Source organism: Oculina patagonica, chromosome 4, assembly GCF_052425735.1.
Source record: "Oculina patagonica isolate OP01 chromosome 4, crgOcupat, whole genome shotgun sequence".
Lineage (NCBI taxonomy): Eukaryota > Metazoa > Cnidaria > Anthozoa > Scleractinia > Oculinidae > Oculina > Oculina patagonica.
In genome coordinates this window covers 10,088,746-10,109,328 of record NC_135761.1, presented here as the reverse complement: position 1 = coordinate 10,109,328, position 20,583 = coordinate 10,088,746, and the positions used below count along the sequence as shown (strand labels likewise).

Sequence of the window (20,583 nt, the reverse complement as noted above, 5' to 3'; positions counted from 1 at the left end):
ATGCCCAATCCCAGGGCATTCGTGGATGTTCAAAAGAGTCACTAAACTTCAATAAAATGTTGTAAGAAAGTCCATTAAAACGGTCAAAAGTACCCACTACGGGCAAACAATTGCTGTCAAATCCCCTACCTATACCCGGCCTCCTCCCCCCCCCCCCCTAACATTTATAGGTGCATTACAAAACCCAACGATAACGGCCAGGTTCAGAACCAGACCTTTCGATCTAAAAATCTGGCTCACTAACTAATACAATACAAACAAAATGACCTATGACTTAGCCTGATAAGAGCAGAACAAAATCGTACCATAATTGTCATGCCAAATCCTTATATGGGTAAGGTTGCCCAGTGATCTGGGAAGGCTAACGACGAAATTGTTTTCCTGGCCTCTCTGAAACACTTTCCGGTCATGGTCCACCAGGGGCATCGGGGTGCTTTCCCACTCATCACCGGAGAGCACTATATACACGCTGCTTGTGGTCCCTGCGTTTTGCCTCACACCAGTGTGGACACTTATCAGATACGGAAAGGTAGCCTCAGAACTGTTTCGTACTGCCGTTGCTCCAAGCTGCAATGTTAATTAAAAGAAATTACATTTAAAAAATAAATCATCCTGCTATTACACTGGTCTCTTTTAGTAAGCAATTTAAACGTAGAACAGTGATAATTACGATAACAATAGGATATAAACTGATTTAAGGCGAATTATTCGACTGCAACGGACATTGCCAATTCCAAATTAAACGTCGACTGAAAAATGTTTGTGGCCGAGTTTCACGGGTGTGAGGAACATGATAAAATAAATTACTGTATTTAGAGAAGAAGCCACATCAGCTCGAACTGTTTTCATGCGGGTCTAGCTCTGTCCAGGTCGAACTGGAATTTGACAGTGTTGGTTTTTTAGGAGGGAGGAAAACCGGGGATCCAGGAGAAAAACCATCGAAGTGAGGACGAGAACCAACTCAACACACATATGACGCCGGGTCCAGGAATCGAACCCGGGCCACATTGGTGGGAGACGAGCGCTCTCATCACTGCGCCATCCTTGCTCGCCAATCTGATCTATTTTTTGTCTTCAAAAAATCTGTGGCAGCTACTAAAAGGCACATTATGGTCGACTCTTGGTTTGAATGGGCCTTTTGCAGGAAAAAGTGACATGGCACACTTCAATCAGTCAAGCTTGGCATTCCTTTGTTTCGGATGTCCCATTGTGTACCTTGCCATCCAGTATGGCGGAAATTGGACCACGTGACCGTTTGTTTGGACCACTAGATGGAGCAATGCTATAATCGTATCCGGAATGATATCAAGTGGCACATTATCTCTGGATAGACCTAATATCTCTTACCTTATCAAGGTCTTTATTGTCAAATCGCCGAGCGATTACAACGAGAAGCAAGTACAATCCAAATATAAGACACACCACTAACAGCACCACAAAGTTCTTGCTGAGGTCAGCAGAAAACACTTTGTCAAAGTCGATTGGATTCGGCGCCACCAGAAAGTCACTCGCGAATGATGTCAAATGATTGCATTTGCAGTGAATAAGATCGGGATTAGTGTTCTCTCCCACCTATGGATTAAAGAAATACATAACACTTAGTCCTTGTACTGGAGTGAAACCTCAACCGAGATTATGTAGATCCACCGTTAAGGGAGCTATGTCACAGACGGCGCGACTTAAAAAAAATGGCCAATTTAATTTTTTTTCATTTTTTTCGTCGTTCGTACACTATGCTTTTACCCTGGATGCCAGAGGGTTTTTTGCGGCGACAAAGAGTGGCGAAGCCACGATCGAACGAGCGAAAAAAAAAAACCTTTCTAAGCCTTAACTATCCTTGTTTAGTTGCGGTTTCTTAATACTTCTTTGGTGTTTTTCCAACCTAAGCAAACAATTGTCGTGAGTTGTCCTTCAGTTTGAAAGTAATTTTGTACATAAGTAAAAAAAGACTTGAAATATCAAGTCATAGCTCTTTTAAAATTGTGGATAAAGGCCTAGTGTGTGTGCACTGTCACAATACTACTTGTTTCATAAATGACAGAAAAGTTGCACTTGGAAAAATAGCTGTGAAAGCTATGACCCTCAGAATCAGTTTCATGGGAAACATAACTGTAACATACAATTTGTAAATGCTAATAAGCCCATTATTTTAACAATAAAAAAAAACAAAGACAAAAAAGAAGAAGCTATAATTAACTTATTTGGACCATGAAAGTGAACTGTGGCAAAACAACAGGGAAGACGAAACATATCATAGTCACTTTCACCTGGATGCCAATAAAGGAGCAATTCATGCTTAACTTAAGCTTAACTTAAGGGACGATGTGTTATTCCGATCCATTAGATTTTGCCCTCCCCCTAATTTCAACGTTAGCTATTCAGTTAGTTTCCTTATTGCTACTTATTTTCGCGGGAACTTTATTTCGCGAAAAAAATGAAACGGGTATAAACATAAAAATACAGTAAAAAAACGTTTAAAATGAATTTTCGCGGGTCTTTAATGTTAATTTCGCGTTTTTTGTTTTTGAAAATTGGCAAAAATTAAGTCCCGCAATAATAAGTAACAATAAGGCATTCAGTCCCAACACACTTACCTTGCATCCTTTGTTAATCCAATTCTCGTTTTCCTCATCCCAGAATAAACAGTTTGACGAAAACACACGCATCAAGTAGTGCTCTGTATCATTGGAGTTGAAAGTGTTGCCTTGGAAGTCGACGTTGGAAGGTTTAGTACCATACTGCTGTTTTGATGGGGTTGTCGGCTTTGGTGGAGGAGGGGGAATAATAACACACGATCGTTTCATTCGTCCATTTCCCGCTCTGCAGGCCACGGGAATGTCGATATCTCTGCGCTTGCGCGCTTCGGTTGGAGCGCTTGCTGTTGACTCTTCTTCCGTTTCCGATTCCGGGTCTTCGTAATAAACGGCTGAAAAAAGATGGCTGATTAAATGTTTACCGTTTACTAGGTGGCGTGCGTAACGTATTTGTTCGTTCAGAAGTGAGTCTCGTATTAAAACGTGAGTACTTCGTGTGCCAAAGGGACGATTAAAATAGGCTTTATAATTAATAAGGGGAGATAAAAAAAACAAGGGAAGGGAAGAACAAGCAAAGAAGACTTAATTTAAAGGATCGACGAACAGTTGATCTCTCTTGACATTCTTAACATATTGGCAACTAAAAAGTGTAGAGAATAAAAACACTCATCAACCATAATATAATAATAAGAGATTTTGTTGCTGTACAACCTGGTTTGTATAACGAGCAATGGAAAAACATCAAGGGAAATTTAGAGCAGTTTTTAACTGAGTTTCGTAAAACCAAAACCAAAGTACCGTACTTATTCGATTAAGCGCCCAACCTCGAATAAGCGCCCACCTCGAATAAGCGTTCACCCTGTAGGTAGGAAAAGTTAATAAGCGCCCAGCCTCGAATAAGCGCCCACCCCACCCCCCTATAATGAGGGCACAAGAGGAATTTTGATTATTGTTGAAGTTGAGATTAAAATTGACTAAGTACTACTAAGAGACTATCCCGAGACCGATTTTGTTTTAGTTTTTTTACTGAACCTTTCAATGAACATTTAAAATTCAGCTTTCGTACATCTTCATGTTTAGTTATTATACATTGTTTTCGTGCAAAAATAAACGTACTACTTGCTAAAAATTATGAAAATTTAATAAGCGCCCAGCCTTGAATAAGCGCCCACCTCCAATAAGCGCCCACCCTCAAGGTCAAAAAATTTAATAAGCGCCCAGGCGCTTTATCGAATAAATACGGTAATCACTCTGGCCAACCACAAAGGACACAGACAATCCAATGAACCAATGAAAACTCGAAGCAAATACATGAAGCCTCGCGAAAACGCGCGCGAGCGAATCACGATTGGTTTGGGTTTTACTTGTGATTGGCTGACAAAGTGGCGCGAGTTTTTTAAGCCAATCACTAATCGCAGTTATACAAAACCAAAGCAAACGAGAATTACTTTCGACACTCAAGTTAAAACCTCTCTATATTTTGAGTTTGGAACTAAAATATAGTGCTACCTACCCAAGTAATACGTCCCTTCTTTGGTAACCATGCTGTTGCTAATAGAAACGATATACGGGTCTCTTACGCAGTCCCTTTTTATGTCAATCACCACTACCTCTTCCTCAGTCTCCGTGGAGTTCGACGCAGACGAATTTGTTGCGTTGTTCGTCCCATTTCCCGTGGAGGAATTGGAAACTACTCTAGACACATTGCGAAAGGTGCAACCGCTAAAGTCCGGTACTGTCCAGTTGTAGTCAAACTTCTCCGGGTCTGGTCTCTTGTCATATAACAGAAAGACTGTCAGGTTTCCTACGGATTCATTCTTTGGCCTTATCTGAACGTGGACGGAGTAGTTTGTATTGTTAACCTGGAGAGCGTGGTACTGTATGTACTTTCTTTCCCCTAAGGGTATGACATAAAACTCTTCTTCGTCAGGAAGTTGGCTTGCGTTACGTGGTATGTAGATATGAGCGTCGCTGCTGAAGTTGGACGTGTTAAGGGGATGTCGGTGTTCGTCTTTGAGAGTGAGGCCAGCATTGTACGAATTGACCTGTTTGCTCGTGTTTGACCATGTCTTCAAGTTGGTGGGGATGGAGGTCATCTGAGGGAGACAAAAGAGTTGCGTTAAAGGGACTATGTCACGGGGATTTCACAGATTTTTTATCTAAACTGTTCTGAAATTAGTGGTAGGCAACTAAACCCTAAATAAACATTATCTTTGAACATCTAAAGGAATATATAACCTTAATTTGTGGATAGAAATCAAGCTACGGCTATAAATATCGATATTTCGAAGACGCATGGAAACAATTTGAAAACATTTGCCTAACTTTTTCAAATTGCAATCCGCTTCCATCCGAGCCATCCGCAACCAAAGATGCTCGATAACAGTTTCACTGCTCTAATAAAGCAATTTTTAATAAAAATGGACTTTTATTTTTAGGTTTCCTGAGACACAAAAATAAATTTTGGCGGTTCAAAATCAGTTAAAGTCCGTGACATAGTCCCTTTAGCGATGCATTTGAGTCTCGGGGCAAATAATAAGGGCAAGATAATTATAACTATCAGAAGTAGGAAGCTGGGCGGAGTAAAGCATTAAGCTACTCTGTAGTCCCAGTTGTCGGCCTATGACTGGCAAGAATAACAAGAAACCCATGAATTAAAATAACACACAAACAATAAAACACATAAAAATGAAAAGAAGGGGGGAATCGAGGAGGGAGGGAAGGATGGGAAAATGGAAATTAGTGGGAAAGGGTTACTGGGAGACTAGATGAATTTGGAAGAAATATAAAAGTAAACAAAAGGATACTGGATTCCTATGAAGGCACATATTTAACGACTTCCTAAAAGGTAGTCTAAATGAATGAATATTAACAAAAAATACTGAAATTACTAAACGATATTATCGTATAATCAAGAGGCAAGAACAGCTTCGACAAATATCTATAAAATTTAAGGAATGAAAAAACAACAACAATAAGAAACAAATCCCTTAAAAATAAGTATTACCCGCGAGTTAAAAGTGCATGACCGATTTCTTTACCAAATTGCAATTGATAAGGTTAAGTCTGCGTAGAGCAAAGTGGTCCATACAGGCCGGAGCTTATCCCGGTTTCTGTAGCATGAAGCGACCAGGAGTATTCCTACCCTCCCCTGGGTGGGATGCTAGTCCATCACAGGGTTCACCGGTACCCATTTATACACCTGGGGGGTGGGGGTGGGGGTAAGAGGGACTATGAGAGAAAAGTTTCTTGAACAAGAACACAATACAATGACTCCGGCCAGTGCTCGAACCCGGACCGCTCGATCGGGAGTCCAGCGCGCTAACCGTTAGACCACCGCGCCTCCCCCAAATTGACAAGGACTATCCAAATCTTTTTCTAGCCCAGGGGGGAAGAAACTCCCTTTGTTACACAACTGAAAAAGAGGTCATAGCGGTGCCGGGCAACCGAATGTGCGCAGTAGCTATCGAATGGTTGCTAAGGGCAAAGTGAATAGCTTGACAAAGTCATTGTCTAGTTCGCATGTCTTGGTCTTGACCGTGCACAAAACACAACAGCTTTTTGCATTTTGTTTGTTCTTTTGATGTTTGCCGGACATCAGAACAACAGTGATAACGGTGTCCAGTCTGGCAAAAGCAGGGCTTGCGAATTATACCAATTGAAAATAACTCCAATGATTCTAAAATGATTTACCATTTTTTGGTTGTTAAATGTCAACCGTGACCAATTTTTCGCTTGGTATTCCACGCCGCCAAAACATTCTCAGTGACGTGAAACATCAGGTGAGAAATCAGTGGCGTGAAACATCAAACGTAAACACCGCCACTATTCGCATTTCACGCGCATGCAGTCATTGATATTTAAATCTTTTTGAGAAACAAAACTTTGGGTGACGTCTTTCTTAGCAACGGCTTGATTGATATAGACTCGCACCGTTTCCAGGCACTGCTATGTCTCCAAAGAAAAGTGCCGACTTCCTCCCCCCCCCCTGTTCTAGCCTAGCTTACCTGTATTTCAACAGTTGAGTACTTTTCTGTTCCGTTTTCGTCATATCTTAGCCCCATTTCTTTGAGCGTTGGTAAAATAAACTTGGTGTGGCCGTCTGTTATATTGGAGTCTCCAAGGTCTTCCAAAAGGGTCTTCTCAACAGTCAGGTTGAAGTCACGTGTTTGTATTGTCACAGCAGGTTCCCCGGCTACCATGTTGTCCATAACAATGTGTCCTAAATCATCAACTATCTTCTCAAGTTTCAGCGTTCGATTTCGTGCCTGCAAAAGAAGTACAAGACTCTATCATTTGTGTTTTTCAACAAGTGGGAGGTCGTACATATGGGAGTTGTGGTGGCCTAATGGTTAGCGCGCTCGACTCCAAGTCGAACTGCCCGGGTTCGAGCCCTGGCCGGAGCGCTGCGTTGTGTTCTTGGGCGAGACACTAACTCTCACAGTGCCTCTCTCCACCCAGGTGTATAAATGGGTACCGGCGAATTTACTGCTGGGGGGTAACCCTGCGATGGTCTAGCATCCGATCCAGGGGGAAGTAGCAATACGCCTCGTCGCTTAATGCTACAGAAACCGGGATAAGCTCCGGCTGTATGCGCCACTTGGCTCGGACACAGACTTTTACCTTACCAACATGTATTAACTAGAGAGCGAGATGGACTGCTAGTGGCAAACGTGATAAGGGGACGAAAAACGATATTTTAATTTAACAGGATTGCTGCTAAGTTATACTTTTTGCTGGAAATAATGTGGTAGGGGAAATTGGAATTGCAAAGGTCTGCGTCTGAGAATAGTGGCCATCGGGCCGGCGCCTATTTCCGGTGTTTGTAGCATAAGTGACTAAGAGTTTTTCATCCCCCCCCCCCCCCTGAATGGGATGCTAGTCCATCGCAGGGCTACCCCTACCATTTAATTAGCCGGTACCCATTTATACATCCGGTTGAAGAGTGGCACTGTGAGAGTAAAGTTTCTTGCCAATGAACAAAACGCAATGATCCCGGCTTGGGCTCGAGCCCGGGTCACACGTCCAGTGCATTACCCAGAAGGCCACCTCGCTTTCCGAGAGGAATCGCAGAAAGATAGAAAAAAAATCGTTACTTACACTTTCCTTGACGGAAACGACCCCTCCACTTGTTGAATTACCGGTATAACCGGTTATATTTTCCTTCGAGTCAGGTTTATCAACTGCTGCCAAGGAAGCTGACGACTGAAGTACATTTGCAATTCCACCGAGAACCGAAGACACTGTCTCCTTGACAGCCATGAAGCCCACATTATTATCTGATTCTGATCCTAATACTGAGGCCATTTGTTGAAAAGAGTGCAAAGCCAGTTCCTGGAGAAAGAAGAATACAAAACTTAAAAGAGTGCCGTAGCAAGGGGAGGGGCCGGGGGGGCCCGTGCCCCCCCAGTTTTTTTTCCCAAAAAGTAAAAACAGACCTCTATGAAATGTTGAAAATAAAATTTTATCTCCCGAGAGGTTTGAAGCAATAACATTTGTACTTCTTTTCATTTTTTAACGTACGTAGGGTGATGCACAACAATATTAAACAGCCAAAAACTAAAACAAACCAGAAATCGTTACAACAATGTGAAAAATGTCTCAAATGTCTATAAAATGTCTCAAAAATGTCAAAATGTCTCAAATTCGCGATATGCGTAAATCACAAATAGCTCTTGGAGAATGCTGGAAATAGCATTTCCAAGCCGCTAGATTTCAAAATTTTCTGGGGAGGCTGCCCCCAGACCCCCCTAGCGGCTCGCGCCTCCGGCGCTCGCGTGCCCCCCCACTTTCTTTACCCTTGCTACGGCACTGTAAGAGTTAAGACTCCCGCAGGTATCTTTATATTGAACAATTTCGAGTATAAAGAAGATATATCGCATGACTAATTACACGCTACGATTTGTTAGCCTGAGCGCTGGCGGGATTCTCGACCAAGTGCGAGTGCATTATTAGAATTGCGAGGATGAAAATAAGCCCAATTTCTAAAATCTATGGCACTGCAACTGATTTTCAAAAATCGGGCCACTTTTTAACTGCGCACTTATTTTAATTTCCTATCAAACTTGGTCCAAATTTGGCCGACAAATCGTACCGTGTAATCCGTAAACAGAACGAGAAAATTTTTCGCTCACTAATAAAATATATTGGCGCAATCTTTACACAGTGAAAATTTCGTAGAAGGAATAAAACCTCCGTTTATATGTCTTTGTAAAGATAAAAATCATGGCGTGTCATTTAGGTTCCTTAAATGGCCGCAATCCCACGAGTTCACCACAAATATATCGTGCGGGATAGTTTGTGTGTCTGCGCCTAGAGCTATGTTGGCTGGTATCGAAGGGTAGAGGGCAGACGAAGCTATTTGCTAGGTATATAGTACACGTCCTGTACGTTTTAGGATCAGTAACCTACAAAGTGCCAAGTACCTTTTTCTACTAGTTTTTTTTTTTAACTGACCGGGGGAAGGGGACGGTAATTATTAGTTTCACCTGAGCTTTGGTTTCCACTTCAGAATGAACTTCAGTCGTTACATCAATAGCAGAAGCTATCAGTTTGATGTGCCCCACGGTTGACATTTTAAATTCGGACAGATCTTTGATAATCTCGGTACGAAGCTAAAAAAAAAAAGGAAGGATAAAAGGTTATAGAGGATAATACATGGTTGCGCGGAGATATGAAATTTATTTTCGAGTGTTCAAATCGATAGATTACGAGTGAGCGCAGCGAACGAGTGAGATATCAGTTTTGAACACGAGAAGATAAACTCCATATATCCAAGCAACCATGTATTATTCTGTTTATTATATAAACCTTCTAATTACTATATGTTTGACGATTTTCCGAAGATTTTTCCGAAAATTTTCTGAAGATTTCCGAGAATTTTCAAAATGTTGTCCGAAGGTCATACGAATGTTTCCGAACATTTTCCGAAAATTGCCAAAAATTTCCGAAGATTACCGAAGGAAGATCCGAAGGTGTTTCGACTTAATATCGATATACTTTGGCTCATCAAGCATTGAAACATGGCAAACTCTGGTGATCGGTCAAAAATGATATCACATGTGTGGATATCATTTTTATCCACACATGTGTGATACCATTTTTCTCGATTTGCTACCACTCGCTATACCACCGCAGTTTATATAATATAACATATAATAAACTTGCTACAATTTTTTTCCAAATATTTATTGTTTTTATTAATCATTTTATTCTTCCATTTGCTTAGCTCTGAAAATGATATGAATTAATTCACACAATCACCTTTAAAAATTTACTTTTACAGAGAAATTGACTCTTATCGTTCTCTTCCTCAAGCGTAGCGTTGCTTGACCAAGAGAGGTCCAGAAGCCAGGAGTGTAAATTGTGAATTCAGTCACATGTTGCCTTTTCTTCTGATCTAAATTATCAGATCTGACTGGTCATGCATATACACTAACGTAATTAAGAGCAATTTTTTAACTGAGTGTCGTGAAACGAAAACCAAAGTAATCACTCTGGCCAATCACAAAGTACACAGACAATCCAGTGAACCAATCAAACTCGAAGTAAATACATGTAACTGGCGCGAAGCGCGGGAAACGTGCACGAACTAGTCACGATTGGTTTTAGTTTTACTTCCGGATTGGTTGAGAAAATGGCGCGAGATTTTTAAACCAATCACTAAACGTAGTAATGCAAAACCAAACGCAAACGCAATTGAAACTACTTGTGATACTCAAGTGAAACCCGCTCTAAGACCAAATTAATCTTCATAAGTTTCTCAAACCTCTTCCCTTGTGTCTTCTGCTTCCTTTGCCTCTGCTGCTTCTGCATCGGTCAAGTTTCCTTGCTCAGCGATGTCTGCCTGCCGGCCATTGTAGTTCAAAATCGAGCCAACAGAGTTGATTATTTCTACCATTCCCTGCAGATCTCCTCTTTTCAACGCTTCCTTTAACAGACCGTCTTCGCCACTGATAATGTCCGTTAGTTGGTCGTTGGAAAAATCTGTGGGTTTAACCTTTTGCAACGGGAACAAAGACCTCCATTAAGAACAACTTTTGAACAATTATTGGATGAGGTTTTTGTGATATCCGGAATAATCAGGTCGAGGTAAGTGTTATCAGCCGAAGCCAAAGGCTGAGGCTGATAACACTTATCCGAGACCTTGATTATTCCTAATATCACATAAACCGAATCTAATAATTGTTTTATTATACATTGTTTTTCTGGAAAAGGAAGTAATGACAAACGATTTCAACCTGTTTCAAAACTTGTGCCAATTCCGGCTGGTCGTCCTACTAAATCGTGAAATAGTTCCTTCCCAATTTTTGTTAGTCATTTTGTGTTTTCCGAGACTTAATTGTCCAGCAATTTTTGAACTTTGGTCAAACTATTTCTCGGTTGAAGAAGTAAATCGACGAACTATGAATTTCCTTCGCCGCCAGATGCCTGACACATTGCTCTTGGAAATCATGCATTGCGCGCGCAACCTACAGATTAGTGAATAATCTGCTAGCAGATTATTCACTAATCTGTAGGTTGCGCGGGGTTGCGCGGATTCCCAGAATTAGCTATAGGCTCTTAGCCAATGAGAAGACAGCTAGTGACTACAATGTATAATAAAATTTATTATTTGTCATTTTAGCTATGGACAAAATAAGCCTCGCAAAATTTTAATCTGAAGTGCCAACCGTCTTCTTGCCCTGACACTTCAGACTAGTGAAACTTGACCACTATATAAAAATTGTAACAAAGTCCTTTAGTTTTCCTGGCCCTTAGCATACGCTAAAAAAACTCTTCTAACTAGTCACCATACACGTCGGGGAATTTTATTGTCTCTTTCGAGACTTCAGTCATGTGTTGGCATTAGAGTCACTTTTTAGCTTTCCATATCCGATCTGAAAGGATCGGATCTAGTTTGTCAGATAATTTATGCGAATGCTTGTTTCATAGTCAGTCTGTATACCAAGAAAAATAGTGACAAAAAGAGTTCACTCGAGCAACGTATTTTTAAAATATTCGCGGCACCTTTTATTGATATTTTTTAGAATCGAGAAAATTAAGACACGCGAAAGTAGGAGGTACTTTGGGAGGGCCCAACGAGGCATAGCTGCTACACTCAAAGAATTCCACGAAAATGTCATTTTACCCCCAAAATCAATAAATCAATAAATCAATAAATCAATCAACCAATCAATCAATCAATCAATCAATCAATCAACCTGGTTTAACGAGAGTAGCACGTCAACAATCTTACGACACTCAAACATTGGAATTAGAAATGTTGGTTTTTGAGGAGTGAGGAAAACCCTCAGGCCAAGGATGAAAAACTACAACAACAACAACAACGAACTTAACCCCCATATGATGTCGCGACCGGGATTCGAACCCGGGCACATTGACGGAGGCGAGCGCTCTCTCCACTGCGCCGGCTATCCCTATGGCTTTTGGCATCCCCGCCGGACACTAATGAAGAAACACTTTCTACTGTGATCAAACAACGAACTCAATAATTATTACACTCAGTACCTGGACTTGAATCGTTTCAGTAGTAGCAGCACCTAAGTGATCAAGAATCCGCATCTTTAAGGTCAGGGTAAAGTTGTTGGACTCGTGTCCCATGGGAAGAACCACCGACGCTGAATGATGCTGGGACACAAAGAACACGGATTCCTGGACATAGTTGATATATAAAAACTCGTATTTCAGCGGTAGATCAGGATCAGCCCAGTCGGTGCAATTTATTGTGAATGACGTGTTCATGGCGTTTCCAATCCTAGGTTCTACGTAACAAGACCCTAAGGAATTAATACACAGTTAATCAGCAAAAGGCTTTTGTACATTCCTCCAATGCTAATGCTAACTGCTCAGATTTTCCTCTAAAAAAGCTCGCGTTTCACAGCAGGCTGCTTTGAAAAAAGGCACATGCAGTGCCTCTTTTTCTAACATGAACTGAATTTTATGAACTTAAACCGACTGAAAAACAAAACAAAACAAGACAAACCACTAGTCACTGCCTTTGCCATTGTGGCACTTTAAAAGCGCTGACTACCCTTAAGGTGCTGATGCACCCAGGAACATAATGCAAGGACATGTCAGCGACATGTCCCTGCAATGTCCTTCGTGATTATCCTCCTTCAATCTGAGTTCAACAGATAGTTTTAGATATTTGCTATCAGCATTTACTTGAAGCAAACTAATCTTAAGCACTATTGAAATATTGAAATGAATAATCAGTTTTTTTTTCAGTAACCAATTAGTTCTTGGGGTGAAGCGCAGGCCAAAGCTCAGGACAGGGTTGAGTGGCGAAGAATTATTGCGGCCTTATGTCCCAGATGGAATGAAGAGGTTGAGTGAGTTGAACCAATAAGTTCTGTAAATGCAAACTTTATTAAATAAATTCAGCCAAGCCTAAAAGCGTAGCTCCCCGGTAATTTACTTTGCCCTTCAATTTAAATGTCTGAATTCACTGACCATAGACATAAAAAATAGGTCTTGAGCCCGCGATCCAATATAAAACTATTTTCCGTTCAGCAGTCAACTTTATAAAAACATGTTACCTCGACCACTTATACACCTGACCCCGCGATATAGTCACGTGATACTGGTCACAGACACCTTGTATTGACAGCTGTCAATTGACCATAACGTGGATGTCCAGTATCAAAGAGGTTAAGGTAACTTAATCTATTTCTAAGTGGGCGACGTACGTACGGACGGACGTATGTGCCCGCGAGCCACGCCGCTAGCCGTGATGACTATGAAAACTCAAGTTCATGGTTTTCCTTTTTCTGTGGATTTTGTATGGGTATGGGGCTACGCTCGGCGGCCGTTTGGGCCTATGTGGAGCTCCGCTAAAAATGATCCTCGTTCAGATGAACACGAAGCCTGCTTAACCTCATACTTAAACCAGTCGACTCTTACCTGTTGCTTTAAGGCAGTCGAACGGTTTAAGATGGAATCCACCAGGACTTGAGGTAGTTATTTGTCAAAATAATGTACCAAAGGTGAAGTCAAGACAAATGAAATTATATATTTACCGTTTTCAGGTGGTGAGTTTGTAACAAAAGTGTGGACATATTCCCCATACTGTCCGTTCTGTCGATAAGCCCTGAAGAAGGCAGTAAAACCAGTATCTTTCGGTAACGTTTCTTGTCGTAATGCCAGATTCAGGGAATCAATTCCTGTAGTTGACATTTCAGCGAGGTCAGCAGGGGGAACTTCCACCAAATTGTCAGGATCGATGGGATTCATGCCCAGTTGCTTGTGCCGGAAAAGCAACCATTTAAAAGTGAGTTCCCCGTAGCAGACTTTACAAGTTCCCTCCAAAGGTAGCTTCTGGTCGATATTGACCTTTGGTGGACAAATAGTGGTACAGCTGATAAAATTAGAAAACAGAATGGTTATAGAGGCTTTGTCATGGTTAATAAGAGATATATACCGTATTTATTTGATTAAGCGCCCAACCTCGAATAAGCGCCCACCTCGAATAAGCGCCCACCCTGAAGGTAGCAAAAGTTAATACGCGCCCAGCCTCGAATAAACGCCCACCCCCACCCCACAAAAAAGGTGAAGTGCAGAAGGGGAGTTAAATTTGAGTAAGTACTACTAAGAGACTTCCCCGAAGACCGATTTTTTCTTAGTATTTTACAGAAGCTTTCAATGAACAGTTAAAATACTGCTTTGGTACATCTTCACGTTTTGTTATTATTTATTGTTTTGTTACAAAATAAACTTACTACTTGCTAAAAATGGTGAAATTTAATAAGCGCCCAGCCTCGAATAAGCGCCCACCTCGAATAAGCGCCCACTCTCAAGGTCCAAAAATTTAATGAGCGCCCAGGGCGCTTAATTGAATAAATACGGTATTTGTGCCGTAGGAAACCTAAAAATAGTGGTCCATTTTTATTAACAATTGCTTTATAAGAGCACTGAAACTGTTAGCAAGCGTCTCTGGCTGCGGATGGCTCGGATGGAAATGGATTACAACTTAAAAAGTAGAGGCAGAACTTTTCAAGTTGTTTCCGCGCGTCTGTATTTTTGCCGTTGTTTGATTTCTCTCCTCAAAATAAGGTTCTGTCTTCCTTTATATACTCAAAGGTGATGTTTTTCATGGGTTAAGTTGCCTATGACTCGATTTTTGACAATTTTCCTTATAGACCTGCTAAGATTAGACGCTTTTAATTTTCCGTAAACAAGCACGAACGGCTCAGATTTCAGTTTCGTATGCGAATTCGTCATGTAAAACATAAAACTCAATTCCCAAGCGAAAATATGAACAGAAAACAAAACCAAAACGGACAAGGAATATGTGAAAACAGAATTTTTATTGAAGCAAACATTTAACTTTCAATTACCTTGCTAGTATGACATGTGGTAATTTTAGCGTCGCTTTGTATTGATTCTACAGTATTTCTTTGAGTTAAAATATGTGCGCCGGGCTTTGAGTGCCAATATAAATACAAACCGGCTCTATGATTCTGCCGCCGAGTCAGCCTCGCCTCTTGGCTCGGCTGCCTCGTCGGCAATTACATGCTGTCGTGATCATCATTGCAACATGTTAATACTTAGTAAATACTAAATCATAATATCTAAGGCGTAGGCGTAATCACTGAAGAACCAAGAACGTCGTGGCCTAAGTGAAGGAGATTGGAAAACTATTTGAAATAGTTAAATTGGTGCTCGTATTGTCACGTGATCACGAGATAAGGGGATCAAATACTTACGATACTTCCACCTCTGGGGGGTCCCCATAGGTAATAACCAACTCCTGTTTGTAGACATCTCTTTTAGTCCCGAATGGATTGCGGGTGTCGACGACAAGTGTGATGACGTACCTAGCGGCAGAATAATTATATAGAATTAGACAACGAGATCGAGTTTTCAATGAGTGAATAGTCAACGAGGCGCAGGCGAGTTTAACATACTAGGCGAGTTTTCCAATTGTTTCAGTTTAAGTGTAACGATCAGAAGCCTAAAATTTAAAGTACCTAAAAGCCAAAAATCAAGTCAGAGTAATTTTCCCTTTCAAGGGCAAAGCACGCACGCGGCAAGCTCAAGGTTTCTTTTGGCTTCATCTAGGGCAGCTGTAAAATTTGACCGCCCTTGCGTTATATATCAATCAAATTGCGAGTTTGTCTTATAGTTGGTAACTGGGTTATGCTAACAGCGAGTAGACACTGAGACGCAAGATGAGTTCTCATGCTATTTCTAACTGGTCAATGCCACTCGAAATGGGGTGGCACACAGGTCGTTAAGAGGGCCGTGCAGGGTTGATCCGCCACTGCCTATGCCTGGACCAGGTGGTTGATTGCCCAGCAACCTAGTACCATTTTAGGGCCCCATGCTTAGGGTAATGAGCTCCTGTGTCCACAGGGAAGGGTCTTAACCCCCAGAGTGGAGGTTCCCCACCTTCGCACCCACGCCAGAAGATCTCCCCGACACCTGGATCACTAGATGGTATTCGTCGACCATCTAGCAGAAAGTCTTTGTCGGCTTTGGACGACGATTCGCCAGTTGTACATACTTATAAGTAGTTGTTCTCCATCATACTTACGTGGAATTTTCTGACATCCCTCGCCTTGAATCAATAATTCCAAGAGATGTATCGATATTAAGGCGCCCCTTTCCGGTTTTGAAGCATCCACCTAGGTTCTGAAATAGAAAAAAAAAAGGCTTTTTGTATTAAATAACAGTTTTAAGTTTGTTCGCTATAACTAATGATTTTTTTTCAGTAAGCGGCTTTCAACAACCTTCAAATTCTTGATAGACACGCTATTTTATAAGCCACAATAACGCGCCAAACAACCGCATTGCAAAAGCGATCTAGACCGTATACAACAATCCTCAAGAAATGAATAGAAACACAAAACCATATCTTAACTCTAAAAACAAAAAAAATACTGTGCATTCAAAAAACAACAGATGGAGAAATATAAATCTTTTAGTTTCTTTTAGTAAAAAATCAGTAACAAAACGGATTCAGTTTGTCATTATAAGTGCGCGTAATTACTAACAAAGAAAGGAATAAGATCAGTTTACCTCAGAACTGTTTTGGAGACCGTCGCTATCAAGTTCTGGTATGGAAATGAATGGTATTTGATCAAGATTTCCACTTGTGTCAAATTCAGGTTCCGATGAATTACGACAAAACCAGTAGAATGTTGGTGAAGCCTGGTGTAAGAATTCAAAGTCTAGATCCTCGGAATCTGCGGCACTCAAGGTAATCTAGAAATTAGAAAAAGGCATTAGTATATGAAATCGCACGACCTCGAGTGCTTAATAGGTACTCGTAATGTTTTGAAAGTTCTCAAAGTTGCACGAGCCTTTAAGTGTTCGGGTAAATTTCGGAAATCTTTGGAAGACTTTAGGTCAATTTCAGAAATGTTCGATTAAACTTCGGAAATCTTCAGAAGTGTTCGGATCAACTTAGGAAGACTTCGAATTTTTTCGGAAGACTTCGGGTCAACTTCGGAAAGAAAAGAAATTGGTACTCCAAGAGAGTAAAATTTGGGATTAATTGTACTGCTTTTGTCCAATCAGAATCTCAGGAATCCAGTAATTTTGTTCAGTGTACTATAAAGTAAGATAAGCAGGAGTACAACAAAGTGTCGTTACGCTGACTTAAAGCTTAGAATTAGCCACAAATGACACTACGCGGGCGCAAATAAACAACATTCCCTCAAAAAGTCATTTTATTCCCTTATTATCAGTGCCGAATTTGTAAAAGACACTTTACTTTCACATTGCTTCTCCCAAACCCAGGAGTACTAGAAATACGTGACCCTCGGGACGTCGCGAGGCTGGTGAGGGGATATATGATTTCTGGGGTTGATGCATAGTCCAGATCTGGAAGCGTTGGTGTATATGCACAGTGTATTAAAGGGACTATGTGACGGGGATTTCGCAGTTTTTTGGTCTAATAAACTGTTCTGAAATAAGTGGTAGGCAACTTTACCCATGAAAAACATTATCTTTGAACATTTAACTGAAGATATAACCTTTATTTGGAGATAGAAATCAAACTTCGGCAATAAATATCGATTTCTTTTTTGAAAGCGCGGAAACAACAATCCATTTTATTCGAGCCATCCGCAGCCAAACTCGCTTTTAAACAGTTTTAGTGCTCTAAAATAGCAATTGTAAATAAAAATGGACCATCATTTTTCAGTTTCCTACGACACAAATATAAATCTTGCCTGTTCCAAAATATGTTAAAATCCTTGACATAGTCCCTTTAAGTCACGGTATAGTTTCGATACTGTAATAAAGTATCTATCACAACTAGCACTCTTGTCGTTGTGGCTAATTCAACTTACGTTTCTACCAAACTTGTAACGTTTTCGTAGGCCACCATCCACAGAAGCCTTCAGAGAGCGTTCTGTTAGAGAGTGTTCTGTTGGTACTACGTGAATATAACCGATCGCTTCTCCGGAAACGCCCTCTATACCTTCCATCCAGACCTTGAACACACACTTGTAAAAACCGAAATACAAGGCAGTTTTCCGTACAAACAAGTCTGCTTGGTTGCTGACCATGACATCGTTTGGCAAAAATACTTGTTCCTCTTTAGCAAGGGCTCGGTAAGTGACTGGATCACTTGATATTTTGAAGCATTTCCACCCAAAACCTGTAGTGTTAGATGCCTCACACTCAACCTCTAATTCCGTCTCGATGATAATATTCTCCGAGCGTTTCTTCTCTGTTGCCGTGGTCACATTTTGACCAATACCTAAATGGAAGCAACCGATTAAATTTTGACTGATTCAAAATTAAACAGAATCCTGGAAATCATACTTGCATGTGTCAGGATGTTTCATGGATTCAATATAATCTAACTAATCAGAGAGGAACTGTTTTATCGCTTGGCGAATCAAGGACAAGCGTGTTGTACCGCGCGCGTTATATCTCCCGCCATTTTCACGAATCACATGTAGGTTTTATACCGAGTCGTTATTACTGAATCGTAGTTGCAGCAACATTGAAAGTCAGGGTATACTAGAAAACTTCTCTAGCTCATAATCTACTCTTGCAAAATGCTTTCCTCGTAAGGAGAAAGGACTACCTTTCAGTTGAGGAATAATTTTTCAGTGGTCTTTAACAAAACGTTCTGGTAAAAAAAGGAGTGAGGCCTGACCACTTCCTAGCCACTTTCACTTCTCAATCAAAGCGTAAACAGATGAAAAAAAACCTGCGCTTTTTCTACGACAGCTACTGATGAAATATGTTTGCTTTTGCCAAGAATGTAATAATGTTAAAAGGTGACAAGTCATATTTTCCTTTTGTGAATGGTATTGTGTGGTTCTCCGAGATTTTAAGGCCTGTTCTGTTTGCAGGACGCTTAACTCTGAAATATGCCATAAATCAAAAAGTAAAAATTTCCTTTTCGCGCCCGACAAGTGTGAAATGTGGAAGCCTCCATACCTTAAATTTTGTAGTAAAACTTCTTATGAAACGCGAGGGTTTACCTGAAGGCGTTTTTTTTTTCAACGGTAATATCTTGTACGCGTTTCAAGACTTTCAAGGAATCTAAAAACCCTTAGCTCATTACAGATATATCTATATGCGGTGTTTTGTAAATTTTTGGGGGTGCTTTTTGAGGATGTTTTGAAGGAGATAGTTTTTCTCAAAGGATTAGTAAAAATTAGAGAATAAGAAATATTGAAGATTTAATGTCGTTCTAAAATTAGAATTAAAAAAAAAAATAGGTATACGGACATCAGGCAGTCCCCTGATAACCTGGAGTCCTCTTGCGTGGAGGTCAACTGTCTTTTGGTGATTCAATTGTTTTTGAGTCTAATGCTTGCGTGCGCTTTGCGCATGCGCATTAGACTCTTTGTTATATGAAAAAAGCTGTTAGCAATCCCAAGGGAATGGTTCGGGATCGATAATCGTTCGCTGTAATGTAGAAAACAATGATCAGCTGCAAGAACGGACTCCGTACGGACACGCACGATTAGTTTCAATTAAAAACAGCCAATCAGCGACACGTGTTCCCACGCATAATTAAAAGTTCTTTCTCAAGTCACGATTATTCAACACTTGAACAGGACGTAATAATTTTCCAGTTAAGACATTTGTAAGCTTTTTGTGAAAATAAATCTTCGTTTTCAGTTCAGTTAAGCACTTGTGTTTTCGTCTTGCTTAAAAAGCAAGACGTCTTTGAGAAAAAATATTTCGACGGCGACTCGCGTTTATTTACACAATGCGACCAAATATTTATTTTGTTTTAAAAAATAGAAAACTTTACCTCGTATTTTGTATTTAAGTCATTCGAATTTTGACCAATTTTTTCTTTACAGTGCAAACAAAAACCTTCAAAAATAAAAGATGTACATGGATAAATGTAAATCAAGTTACGCGACTAAATCAAAATGCGTTTGTTTGGCCGCTTTGCAGTATTACACTGTCCCGGCCTTTGCCACACACTGAAATCGAATTTCATGCTTTTACGACTCTCAGAGATCTTAAGTTCTTCTTACAGCTAGAAAAATCATAAAATGGTTACATTGATATGGAAGTGATGATTCGCGAAATTTGTACATCATGATAAACAGTCTTCGCTCCTGTGTATGGTAGCTCGATAATAATTGCCTAGTTTCCAGCGTTCAAAAGGTCATCATTATATTGACGTGAGCATTTACACCCGTTTCTAGGAAAATCTGTCACTAAGTGCGTACAGTACAATGGAGTAACAGTCACTATTTCAAGTGCTTTTATTGCAAAATCTGTTTCAAGAGTCATCATCAAAATGGTGAAAAATCTGAATGAAAACGATGTGAAGTTCTTCAACCCTTGTTGTAATGAACATGCTTTTTGTAAATCGTCACGCAATCTTGTCCAAATGTTTAATCGTTTCTGCTTTTACGGACAATACGGAAGAAGTAACATCAACTCCTGTTCATACTTTAAATTTTGTGAAGCATATAACATTTATGACTGTTTCGTTTTCATCCATAATCATCCACGATGCCCCTAGCTTGCTATAAGCATTTTAAATTAAACTCCCGAACACAAACCTCTAACCAATTTTAACCGGCTTACGAAAACCGCGCAATCTGTATCACTA

The 20,583-nt window shown here is 40.5% G+C and overlaps 1 protein-coding gene across 5 annotated transcripts in view; it reads right to left on the bottom strand.

Annotated features, from left to right (window-relative positions):
* LOC144649515 (polycystin family receptor for egg jelly-like) overlaps nucleotides 1–20,583 on the bottom strand; it is a 52,376-nt gene that overhangs the window by 8,583 nt on the left and 23,210 nt on the right. For all 5 annotated transcript variants that reach the window (XM_078509019.1, XM_078509023.1, XM_078509020.1 and 2 more), the window contains 14 exons: nucleotides 17,834–18,246; nucleotides 16,557–16,742; nucleotides 16,072–16,169; nucleotides 15,242–15,352; nucleotides 13,556–13,893; nucleotides 12,045–12,313; nucleotides 10,303–10,533; nucleotides 9,023–9,148; nucleotides 7,635–7,868; nucleotides 6,542–6,802; nucleotides 4,048–4,630; nucleotides 2,595–2,926; nucleotides 1,348–1,572; nucleotides 306–567 (listed from right to left, as the gene is read on the bottom strand). In XM_078509019.1, coding sequence (XP_078365145.1) covers nucleotides 306–567; nucleotides 1,348–1,572; nucleotides 2,595–2,926; nucleotides 4,048–4,630; nucleotides 6,542–6,802; nucleotides 7,635–7,868; nucleotides 9,023–9,148; nucleotides 10,303–10,533; nucleotides 12,045–12,313; nucleotides 13,556–13,893; nucleotides 15,242–15,352; nucleotides 16,072–16,169; nucleotides 16,557–16,742; nucleotides 17,834–18,246 — 3,669 coding nt within the window. The remainder of the gene's footprint in view (nucleotides 1–305; nucleotides 568–1,347; nucleotides 1,573–2,594; nucleotides 2,927–4,047; nucleotides 4,631–6,541; nucleotides 6,803–7,634; nucleotides 7,869–9,022; nucleotides 9,149–10,302; nucleotides 10,534–12,044; nucleotides 12,314–13,555; nucleotides 13,894–15,241; nucleotides 15,353–16,071; nucleotides 16,170–16,556; nucleotides 16,743–17,833; nucleotides 18,247–20,583) is intronic.